This window comes from Pyxicephalus adspersus, chromosome 8 (assembly GCF_032062135.1).
Source record: "Pyxicephalus adspersus chromosome 8, UCB_Pads_2.0, whole genome shotgun sequence".
Classification (NCBI taxonomy): Eukaryota; Metazoa; Chordata; class Amphibia; order Anura; family Pyxicephalidae; genus Pyxicephalus; species Pyxicephalus adspersus.
Window position 1 is genome coordinate 64,972,792 of NC_092865.1, and position 13,115 is coordinate 64,985,906.

The 13,115-nt window shown below is 37.9% G+C and overlaps 1 protein-coding gene across 1 annotated transcript in view; it reads left to right on the forward strand.

Annotated features, from left to right (window-relative positions):
• PHF2 (PHD finger protein 2) overlaps positions 1 to 13,115 on the forward strand; it is a 187,461-nt gene that overhangs the window by 111,778 nt on the left and 62,568 nt on the right. Inside the window, 1 exon segment of the mRNA XM_072420977.1 lies at positions 9,268 to 9,382. Within this exon segment, the coding sequence (XP_072277078.1) occupies positions 9,268 to 9,382 (115 nt within the window).

Here is a 13,115-nt window from a genome sequence, read left to right on the forward strand (position 1 = left end):
ATACAAGTCCATAGTCATGTCACTAGCTGTCCCTCAAAGGAGCTCACAATCTAATGTCCCTACCATAGTCATATGTCATCCAAGGTCAATTTAGGGGGAAGCCAAATAACCTAACTGCATGTATTTAGGATGTGGGAGAACCGGCGTACCCAGAGGAAAGCCACACAGACACAGGGAGAACCTGCAAACCCCATGCAGATACTGTCCTGGATCGGATTCAAACCTAGGACCCAGCGCTGCAAAGGCCAGAGTGCTAACCTCTGAGCCACCGTGCTGTTAATGACTTGATGACAGATTCCACAGGGCACCTTTAGAGTTTGTTTCCTGATGGGTCAAAGCTGATTTGGTGGTACCTACAAAATATGAAGCAGGTGGGAAGAAATTTTAGGCAGATGTCAGCCGCTGTAGTGTGGCCCAGCACTTCAGTAACTACCCAAAACAGTCGGGTGATTTCTGAAAAGTCCTGGTTTGTGCACCTGGCTAGAAGGGGCTGGGGAGAACACTGGGCCACTGATTGCTTATTTAAAATGTGTCAATTGTGGCTAAGTAAATGGTGATCAGGTATTCCATTTACATTTACAATACAATCATCATTAGCTGACTGATAACTTGCAGTGCATTTCTTGTTCTCGGCACCCTTGTTCTGTAGCCCGTCATCAATATAATATTGGTGTGAAATCATCTAAGGCTCTGCTGCGGCTTCTGACTTATTTTAACATAGGATTTAAAGTGATTCTTGCTGGAGACAAATCTGTACCCATAAATCTGCATTGCAAGGTTCTCCCTGCTCCTGCTTCATTCATTCCTTAGAATCAATGTTTCCTTTAGATCTATTGCTGATTTTTGATTTTTCATTACATTACATTACATTCATTACATCTCCAGAGGGAAGCTCTAATCCTTTTCCACCATATTTTGTGTATATTTTTATGTCTTCAATTGTTGTACAATTAATTGTAAATTAGGAATGGAAAAGATTGACTATCATGAGTGAACCAGCAAATCTGAAATGGATTTCATAAAATGATTTCCTAGTATTTGGTAAATGTTTTCAATACTTGACCAAATCCATTCCAGGGTTGCTAGATCACCCAGGTTCTCCCATGATAGTCTATCTTCTCCAGTCTCGGAGAGCCTTATTTGTGGCCCTATTTGTGTGTTGTATCAATTATATGGGTTTGTTAAAACACTGAGCTAGCATTCCCCTTTAAAATCCTTTCTAACCTCCAAGTCTCCTATTGTGCCCATAGCTATGTAGGTTGATCTTGGATAGCCATTGCTGGCATATTTAAATGAAAGTACTTGAAAGAACGACTTCCATCACTTATAATGTCGGAGTAAAATAATTGAATTCCCTTCAAGACCTTTGGTGGGTCTCTCGTTCCACTCATCCAATTCTTGTAATTTCTTTTGTCTGCCCGGCCGGCTGCCACATTGGAGAGTCTGTCACTAGCAATATTATGTCATATATTTCAACGGATTATGAGAATCCGTCACAGTACTTAGATTGCTTTTTTCCCTACATACCTTTGTTTTTTTTTTTTGTTTTTTTTAAATGAAAACCCAGGAAGTATTCATACGGTGCAAGGACGGGGCTCTGTCTCCTCTGCAGACACAGACTAGGTTGTTGTCTTCAATTGAGATTCTGTTCACTTGTCGGCATCACTCAACTTACAGCAAACAATTCATTACTAACATAAATATAATAAATGAAAGTTGGCACAAAGGATTTTGAAAAAAAGGTATTTAATTTGCAGTTTCAGCTCATGTCAGTGGTCTTAATAATCCTTCAAGGAATAGGATGATCTAGTCTCCTGTATTATATCAATAGCCACGTGAAAAAGTATGTACACCCCATGGGAATTACTGACTTCTTCAAAGTTTGAAAAAAGTTAAACATTAGATCTTCAGTCAAACAGTGGCTACAGATAAAGAGAATAGACTTGGATGTATAAAATTGACATGGCATATTATTTATCATACTGTAAATGAGCTAAAATGCAGATTTGTCATGTGGAAAAAGTAAGTAACTACCACTTCAAATCCATGACATTAGAATAAAATGTTCCCGATCACGTGCCAGTAATTAGAACCTCCGTAGGAACGATGCTGTTGAAACGTGTCTTGTTTAATCTTTTTATATCTAGATTCTGTATTGGCATAATGACACAAAACAGGATTACAGGAAAGCGAAGATCCAAAGGTCTTTAAGGCCCTCAGGAAAAAGGTTGGGAATGCATTTGAGTTTGGCAGAGGGTTTAAAAATTGCCAAACTATTTGAAATCAACAATTTTACTGTTATGATGAAAAATTTACCCAGGACTTGCCACATTTATCCAGTAAATTCTTAATGTATGATGTTCAAAGGGGTCTCCAAGAACCCCAAAAATGATACCACTGGGTCATCAGATGACTCAACATTTGGAGCCATAAAGAGATTGTACTATTTTAAATTGCGTGAAAATATGTGACTGGAAAAAGATTTTACTGTTCAATCAGAAGAATAGAGCAAGGCCGAACTTTGTAATTTAACATTTATGGCCGAAAGACAAGGCCTTCTAGGATAATGCGCTGAGGAACCACCAAAGATAAAGTTGTTTGGTCATTGTAACAGTAAACAAGTTTGGGTAAAACCAAAGGTAAAACCAAAACACCTGAAGGTGTAGAAATGTTATGGTTTGGGTTTGACTTCCCTGTTCAGGTCATGAGATGTTTACAGTCATTGAATGAAATTCTAAATTGTATTAAAGCATGCTTGATGAGAATGTGGGGCCTTCTTAGGAAAGTGTTTTGGGGGGGGGGGATTTTAACTGGGTGGTTGGTGGAAGGAGACATAGACATCTTGTTGGTGGTGCACAGTTATTAAATGTCATCAAGAATTATTTTTATTGGTATGAAGGAGGTCCTGATATTTGCTCCATATAAATGGCCATGGTCATGGAGTGTAATGCCCAATTAGCTCATATTGATGTGATGATTTGTTGTCCACATACATTTGGCCATATAGCATGATTACCCCCTCTTCATAGCAGCACTTTAAAGCTTCATGGGCAGCACGGTGGCTCAGTGGTTAGCACTCTGGCTTTGCAGCGCTGGGTCCCAGGTTGAATCTTGGCCAGGACACTATCTGCATGGAGTTTGCAGGTTCTCCCCGTGTTTGCATGGGTTTCCTCTAGGTACTCTTCTTCCCCCATTCCAAAAACATGCAGATAGGTTAACTGGCTTCCCCCCAAAACTGCCCTTAGACTGTAATATTTACATATGACTATGGTAGGGACATTAGATTGTGAGCTCCTTCGAGGGTCAGCTAGTGACATAACTATGGACTTTGTACAGCGCTGCGTAATATGTCGGTGCTTTCTAAATACTGTGTAATATTAGCAGCAATAAATACAGTGACCCTTAACACTGCAAAAGGCATATAGGAAAAAGCTAATAGCAAACGGTTCACATGGCAATATTTAAGAACACCTAATTGTCCACTGAAAAAAGAACCCCAAAATATATCTGCTCCAAAAAAGTGTTAATAATGACTGGGGTTACTTTTGAAATAATTATTGTTGGTAAATTCCAATCTCCCAGCTCAGATAATTAAAATGATAATTTATTCCGAATGTACTTTATTTATTATTCCCTGAATTAGGCATTCCCTGAAACATTCCTTGGTGGAGACCAATAATCAAATTGTTGTTCTGATATCGATGGTGATAAACTTCACACACCCAGTCCTTTAGCCAATCAATACATGAATTGCAAAACCATGCTAAAAAATGTTTTTTATTATGTTTTTTTTTTTTGCTATTTTTTGATGTAATAATTCCCTGGTGAAGAATCAATTACTGGTATTGAAACACACAGACCTGGGAATGATTGAGGGAATGTCAGATCCCCGGTTTTATAGGCAGGGTCCTCTTCTCCTCCTGTGTCACTGTCTGTATTCATCTGTCATTTGCAACCCCTATTTAATGTACAGCGCTGCGTAATATGTTGGCGCTATATAAATCCTGTTATATAATAATAATAATAATTAAAGAGCCCTTTATTTTAGTATAATACTACAGTATTGTAGGATATTACACATAATTAAACTATAGCCGTATTTTAATACAGAATTCCGAGGAACAGGTAAAATCACGCTGTGTTCCCATGTAACAAGGTTTTCTCAGTTTACCCTAATCTCACCCTAATGAACTGTAACTGTCAGTAGCGGTTTAGGAGCCTGCGGTGTGAATCTTCCTCTCTCACCGCTTCCAATATCACCAGTTCCACGTTTAACTGAGCACAAGAATAAAGTGGCAAGGTAGAATCCCCAATCAATAAAAGCCTGAATGTAAGGTTTTTATTATAATTAATAGTGAAATAGCTCCCAGCAGCCCAAAACCCAAGGCTTAGGCAACAGACTGTGTTCTGGTATTTCTGCAATGGTCCGACCCTTCCACTAATCACAGTAAGAACTTACAATTACTTACTTATAATTACTTACAACAATCTTTTATTGACTGTGTAATGTATCTTGCTGCTTTCCTCTCGTGTTTAAATTGAGCTGAGCTGAATGTGATTGGAAAGAAAGAAACTTTGTGGAATTATTCCTAAAGCGTCGAAAGACCGGGCCTGATTTATTAAAGCTCTCCAAGACTGAAGAGGATACAATTTCATTGGTGAAGCTGAGTGATCCAGCAAACGCGGAATGGATTTCTTATAAGTCATTAGCTATTTCTTAGCAAATGTTTTAAAACCTGGACTAGATCCATTCCAGGTTTGCTGGATCACCCAGCTTCACTGATGGAAGTGTATCATCACCAGCCTTGGAGAGCTTTAATAAATCAGGACCATTACGGCTAAATGTAGATGTATATTCATTACTTTTGAAGTGTTTGGTGTAGTCAGGCACAAAGTAGATTGGATGCGCCACATCACTACATACCACAGCACTGGGAGAAATATGTGGGTAGCATTTTAGCAGCATTGGTAGTAAGAAAGATTTTTTATTTATTTATTTTACTTATTTTTTTTTCTTATTTCTTTACTTTTGTAGATATGCCTTTTGACTGATTTTTTTTTCCAATAACGTGAACAATTTAAACCTTCTACTGTGTGAGCTACATAGCCAATCTCTAGCCCAAAGGTAGGCAAACTCCGGTCTTTAGGCGGGATACGGCCTAGCCAGTATTCCAGTCCGGCCTAACGCCTCCCAAGTTATTTATTGTTGGATCCGGCCTAATTGAATTGTTGGGTTATTGTGAGTTCCTGAGATATCATTGAGTTCCCGCACAGTAACCCCAATAACTATACCTAAAGAGCAGAAGCAACACGCAGCTACCAGGCTCCGGAAGGTTGACCTTTAATGTTGTGTCTTCAACCCAAAATCAACTGATGAATTATTCTTCGTCCAACACGACAACAAAGCCCTGCGTTTAGTGTGCAACAACACCAACAGCACTTTCAAGTGGTCGAATCCCAAGGGGAATTTCGATGCCAAGCACGCACACACGTACAGAGACTACACTGCGGATGAGCGGAAGACTGAGGCTGCTCCCTTGCAGTCATGGTTGGGAAAAACCTTTCCTTGGACACCTTGTTTCTTCTGGCCTAGTGTGCCTTCTTGACCTCCTGAAATGGCCTAGTAGTCCAAAAAGTTTGCCAATCCGTGCTCTAGCCCAACACTGCACCTATAACTATATTATATATATATATGTATACTCGCACCCCAGTGAAAAAATAACGCTTCGTCCTACCTAAAATGCATTCCATTTATATTGCATGAATGCTTTGCTTTATCGAAAATTCAAAATCTGGAGCGATTACACAACTCCAACCTAACCAATAGACATATATGGCTTTTTACATTGTATTTCTCATTTTTGTTTTTTTGTCTGTTTACATCTCTGCGTTTTCTTTGACCAGTATATTGTTCTTGATGCCTGTCGGTAGCTCTGTGTACATTCCTACTGTGTCATGTTCTCCTTTGTACTCTTTGATCTCTGCTTCTGTCTTTCACCCGTCCTGTATTTTTTGATCTGCTTTGCTCTGTATGCTTTCAGTGTATTGTTGTTTTCACGCGTTCATCTTTCTTTTTTGTGTCACTTTTCAAGTTGTATTGTGTTGGTGCTGTACAACTAATGAGAATATTATCATTTGTTTATTTTGTGTCATGCTGTAAAATATTAGCCTATCCGGCCTAATACATGAAAATACTTTTATCAGACAGATGCTTAGAGCTGGAAAGCAATTATTTGTATTTTGGTCTGCACATATAAAAAGATTTTTATAAGCTTTTCGTGAACAAGCGACGTGACAGGTAGTGTCCAAGGCTGGAAAAAAGTTGGGACCAGTAGGCACATAACTCTCGGTATTTTGACTGTCCCTTGTAGTTCTTTCACTTAACATTCACTTCAGGTTAGTTCATTCTCTCACATAGGAATGGTTTTTATTGTTAGACTCCAACTGGGTCCCTCTATGTTGCTGGTGGAATACCATTACAAAGGTTCAATATCATGAATTATAAAAGCTTGGTGGCTACATTTGTTCTCTGCTTTGAAGAACTCTATGGAATTCTATGGGGGTTATGAAGGTGGCCACAGCCTTAAGTGTACAAAATATACAAACATCGTGGCGCCCATCGTTGTTGAGAGCTTGGTAAATATAGAGCTGTGGTCTTGGGGGTAGTGGAGGCAGACTTTGTTAGGTGGAAGGTGTATGGGGGGTGTTGGATGGTAGTGAAATACTGACGATATAATAAATGGTGGTTTTGTAAAGGACGTCACAGAGAAATGGTCCTGGAATACTGGAGAAATGGAGAATGGTGATGAGACATTGGAGATCTGGTAAATTTTGGTAAGATCTTGTAAATATGGAGGGTAATGGAAAGATACTGGAGATATGGGGATTAATAATGATTAGTATGAGAATGAAATACAGGAGATATGAGAATGGTGGGAAGATATTAGAAAAATGGGCATGGTAGGGAGTTACTGGAGATATGGGGATTGATGGTGAGATGCGGGAGCTATAGAGATGGTGGTAAGAGTATGAAGATATTGAGGAAGATGGTGAGTTATTGGAGGTATGAGGATGAAATATAGGAGATATGAGAATGGTGGGGAATTACTAGAAAAATGGGCATAGTAGGGAGTTACTGGAGATATGGGTATTGATGGTGAGATACAAGAGCTATAAGGATGGTGGTAAGATTACGAAGATATTGAGGATGATGGTGAGTTTCTGGAAGTATGAAATTCTGGATATATAAGAATGGTGGGGAGATACTAGAAAACGGGGAGGGTAGGGAGTGATTGAAGATATTGGGGTGGCAGAGAGATACCGGATAAATGGGAGTAGTAGTCAGGTTCTGGAATTCTGGGGAATAATGGTGGGATAATGTAATAGGGATAATGGTATGATATTGCAGATGTTGTGGATGATGGTTGGATATTAAAGATATGGGAGTACTGTAATAATAAGATATGGGGATGGAGGTGTAATACTGGAGGTATAGGAGTGGTGGGGGGAAATATTGGAAATGCGGGGATAGTGGGGAGAAGCTGAATATATGGGAATTTAGTTACTAAAGTTATAGGGAAATGTGGTAAGATAATAAAGTAATGGAGAACCTTGTATTCTTCTCATATCTCAAATCATTTAAAACAGTTTCAGGCGTTACTCTAATTTCCTAAATATCTTACAGACATTTTAAAATTGAAATAGATTTTGAGTATTAGAAGCATTGCATTATCTCTGATTTTTAGTAATGTCTTCTGTTACAGCATTGTGACATAATTTGGAAAAATGAGTATTTTCTACTATTTTAACCATTGTTTGAGTTGGAGTACAAAATAAATATGGGACGGTTAATCAGCAAGGCGTCGCATTATTCTGCGTGTTTGCAGAAAGTGAGAACAATAGGAAATTATGTAATCTGGCTCTGTGGAAGCTTTTTAAAACTTTCCTGTGTACTTTCATCCACACAATAAATATTATCCACATAGCATTGTTTATTATAATGTCTCCAGGAGATGTGGCTGGGAACACATGGGTAGGTTTTAATACTGTATTTAGGTTATTCTGTGTGTTTATGAGGACTATGCTGCACCTGAGAAGCCGGCACTTCCCATGTCCCAATGTTATGACTTTTAATGAGAATCCATATGGTTACTTTGTAAATGTAGAAACAAAACGTTTTAGTTATAGCTGGACATCTTGAGCTAAGGATATCTATATATATACAGATATAGATACAATGAAGTAGTTAAGTCATACAGAGACTAAATTGTATTTTTTGCAGGGTTACCAAGTGAAAAAAAGGGGAAAAATGCTTTAAAAATAATACAACCATCACAGTTGCTAAGCTGCAATATATATTTAATTGTTCATTTACACAGAACATAGCGAGCAGGGATAATATTTATAATATGCATAGGATACAAAACTGTTTTTCTCTTGTTCACTTTTTATTTCCATAATACCACACCTTTTTGTTCTCATATTGCTTAAATCACTAAGTTACATAACAGGCTTTGTTTATTCTGCGCTGTATGTATTGGTATTTTACCACTCCTATTATAACATTGTTCATGCTTTTTTATCGACCCATGAAAAAAAATCAGTGATCGTTTGCAGCAGCATCAAAAGAATGAAAGGTGTTAAGACAGCGCTATTCTGTTCTATAGAGAGAGAAGGATGTAAAATAAGCAGGAGGTGCTCGCTGAGTATTTCCCATAAGGAATCAATATCAGTTATTAGCAGTCAGCCATTAGTGACCGGAAGCAGCAGATCAATAAACGATATTGTGGACAGGTGCGCTAATACTAGGTCACAAACACTTGCTTTGGGCGATTACATTTTTGCATATTCATGTAGCTTTAAAGCCAGTTATTATTATTTTTTACAGTATTTATATAGCGCCAACATATAACACAGAGCTGTACATAAATAGGGGTTACAAATGACAGACAGTTACATACAGTGACACAGGAGAGCCTATGGATAAGGTAAGATAAGGGATATGGTGGGAAAACAAATTTTTAATGAAAATGAGCGTTTGTTCTATGCAGTGTGGGGGAACCCCACTGCCAGGGTCATTTATCATTTTCCCCAGGATTTAGTTTTAACCACAATCCTTTTGTAAGCAACTCAAGCACAGCCATCGTTTTTTATAGTCAGTTACAGTTTAATGCTAAAATGTACAAAAGTGACTTGCAATATTAATGTAAGCCATCATAATTAAAAAAATAATAAGTTACAAGCAATCTTATGTTTTGTATTTTCCAGTGAAAAAGAAAAGAAATTGGCACAATCATGACACGGGACAGACAACAGATGTCAAGCCAGTTCAAAATGGCAGCCAAATCTTCATTAAGGAACTCCGGAGTCGAACTTTCCCAAGGTATTGTTATGAAAAGTTTCCATGTATTATTCAATGTATGGATATGTTCTCTATTTTAGAAGTTGGCCTGGAGATAAGCTTTAGGAATTCTGATGCTTTGATTGCAATATATAACTTTGTGTTTGTAATAAAATGCTACTTTGGTTCTGTCATACCCCAATCCTTCCTGTGTACACACACCTACTGCACAAGCACTTTATTATTATTGTTTGGTGGGTGTAGTGAGTAATAAACGGCATGTTACCCCATCGCTACACACACAAAGCTCCCAACACTCCAACACAATGAATATAATTATAACTTGGTAACGCAGAATGAAAGCAAACTGATTGCTCTCCAGGGTTATGTCATAATTTACATTGCTCCGTCTATTATGCTAAGTCAGAGGAATAAGGGAAAATTTACACCGTAACTCATTAAATATGTGCCTACAGCTTCAATTCCTACAATGCTGAAATCTACAACGTAAGAATGTTTAGTTATATTACAAGGTGGCCAAATTAAAGTAACCTTGTCACAAATTAAGGAAAGAAAAGTTGAAAAAAAAATCAGCAGTGGTATTCTTCTAGTACTCACTGTTAGCCTAAAGTTTCACTCTGGACAAGGGTGTATATGCCATTACATTTTTTTTAACATCTGACACTTAGAGCGGACTTTGGGCCAGATTTATTAAAGCTCCCCAAGGCAGGAGAGGATACACTTTCATCAGTGAAGCTGGGTGATCCAGCAAATCTGGAATGATTCTGGTCCAGAAATAATAACATTTGCTAGCAAATTACTTTTAGGAAATCCATTACAGGTTGGCGGGATCACCCAGCTTAACTGATGAAAGTGTATTCTCTCCAGCCTTGGACAGCGTTAATAAATCAGGGCCTTAAACTCAGAATTTTTACCTAACATAGAAGAGTAGACAACCTTTTTATTTAAAATAAAAATTTTGTTTAAAAAAAAAAAAAAAGGGGTGCAGCACCTCCCCTTTCTGTCTTGATTTCCACAGTGATCAAGACAGAATAGGAGCGCAAAGCCTCTTGGGATACCTACGTTACGCATCCCAGGAGGCTCTTGGCTACTCTTTCTGCTCATGCCCTAATGCCGGGCATGCGCAGATGGAGCTCTTTCATCAATGAAAAAACATTGCCGATCTCATGCATGCGCAGTGAGATTGTCAATCTTTTTTCCCAAATATTCGTCACCCGATCTCGCACCAGCGCAGTGTGAGATGGGGTGATTTAGGAAGAACCCAAACGAAAAGAGAAGATGATGGCGGCACCTGGCGCTCCCACTAGTCACTTTTATCCTCTTTTCACCAATCTCAGAAAGCTTTGTATGCTATGGTATCCATTGAAAAGAACAACAAAAAGAAGGTTTTTTTTAGGCAAACAATGTATTGTATTATTGATAATTTCTTATAGGAAGATACAATACAGGGTACTTCTGATTCTTACCACATTCTAAGATCAGGGTTTTCACGTATTTAAAAAGGAAGTTGTCACATACGTATAGACCGTAGTACCCCATGTGTTTCGCCTGGTGCTGGCTTCTTCAGGGGTAGCGGTATGTTAGGGAAGCATTAGACAAATATTCAAAATAGTGTAGATGTGTTACAAACAAAGAATATTAGTAAAACATGTGAGATACCTTAGTGGTACTATGGTGTCCAGTCTTGGTGTACTATGAAAAGAAGTCTAGCCAGTTGATTTAGGCAGTGGGTAAAATTCACAAGACAGACTTAAGGGTAGCAGGTAAAAGTCCAACCCAAGTGCACCCATTTAGCGTCTGTTGGTTAGCCCTGTCGTTCCACAGATTCACTTTATTAGCTCTGTGTGCCTCTGCTGACATTACTTGTTTTCAATCTTTCTGGTTTTTAGAACCTTCTGGGTAATGGTTGCTGTTAAAATGATACTTTGCTGTGCATTACTGCAATGAAATGTAATTGTGGGATCATAGGCATTAATAGCAGTGTGCCGGTACTCCAGCGGCATTGCTAACAATTTGGTAAGAAGTTATTTGACATAGCGTTGGAATAATTACATACAGTGTGTGAACTCTGAAAAGCAATCTAATAGGTCTTTAAAAAAATGGCCATACGTTGCAATAAACTTAAACTTACTTGGTCTGCTTGAGTATTTAAAAACCTTTCTTATGACAGGTCCACTTAAAATCAACAAAGTGTGCCTTAATTTAATTTATGTTTTATTATTCATTCTTCAGAATTTCTGTAAAAGAATATTCCTCATAATAGTCATCTGTTAGTTGTCATATCAGCTGGCAATTTCTCACCATTAAAAATGATCTGGTGCTAGAAGAGATGTATGGGAGGGGTGGGTCAGGGACTTAGGACCTGATGTGCTCACTGCCCGAACACAAAGGGAATACAAATACATCTGAAATAGCTTGACAGTAAAAATAATAAATGTCTTTTTACTGCCCTACAATTCAAGTCCCCAGAAACGTATTACAGGACAGCAAGAAATATATGTGTCGCAAAATAGCTTCCCTTGTATTGGCAGAGGTTTTAGGTGTATCCTATAGTACTAAAAATAAAAAATGTCTTTATAAGCCATTGAAACACATGTAGGAGATATATTTTTAATCCAGTTGAAAAGTTATCTGTATACACCTATGAGCTGCTGACCACCACTGTGTCCCTTGGCTGCATAGCAGAAGAAGAGTGTCACTGCCCCGCCTCCTGCCTGCACTAAACTACCAGAAAACATCACCATATTGGTAATGCATGTTACAGACCTTGATTGCCGCTTGTACCTTACCGGGGAGATTTAATCACTCACCAAAACTGCAACTTCTTTCAGTGAAACTAAACATGAAAAAAAAACAGTGAGCAGGCAGTTTTTTTCATATTGCAGGAGATTGACTGGAGATGTCCTTTCTGCGATAAAACATTCCTATCTGTTTGCAATCTTCTTTGTAAAGAACCCTGAGCTGCACATGTGTAGTTCAGTGTATGGTGCCAGGTGTGCCATCTTTTCCCTGGCAGGTGGGAATCCGAATTCCTGCATACATGTGCAGGAGTTACGTCATTCCGGACTTGCCAATCAAGATGGCAGGTGAGTTTATTTTATTGCAAAATGAACATCACTTGTACCTTCTGCAATAGGGTTGCATTTTTTTAATGATAACCCTAGTTCTGAAAATGCGTACCCAAAATCAGTTTACCATTCAGTTGACAAAAGCCTTTTGAATTTAAGCCTAAGTGACTTCCCCATTAGTCTTTCCTCTCTATCTGAACAAGTGAAAACGCATATTGTACAACTTTTACTTTTGTGAGATATATATATATATATATATATAAATAAATTTCCTTAAGACTAAGCTACTATAGAAAGAAAGGAGTTATGTGACATTATCTTTATCACAGATTATATATATTTATCTTGATTTATCTTGATTAACCTCCTTGGCGTTTCACTGATGTCTGGATTTCTGTACCAAAAGCGGTACACTGTTTTTCATTAAATTTTTTTTTTAAATTGTAGATCTGTAACTTAACAGAAATATGTCTGAACAAGGGTCTAGTAGATATCCTGAATATAATAAAGTTTGAAACACACAATCATGTAAAAAAATTACCTTTAATAAATAAATTAAATAAAAAACACAAAAATCAGCTTAAACAAGAATGCATAAATAAATAAAAAATACTGAAAATGCAATAATTCGGTATACTGTATAGTAATATATTTTTCTAAAACACCTCCCTAGTGTGGTAAATTTT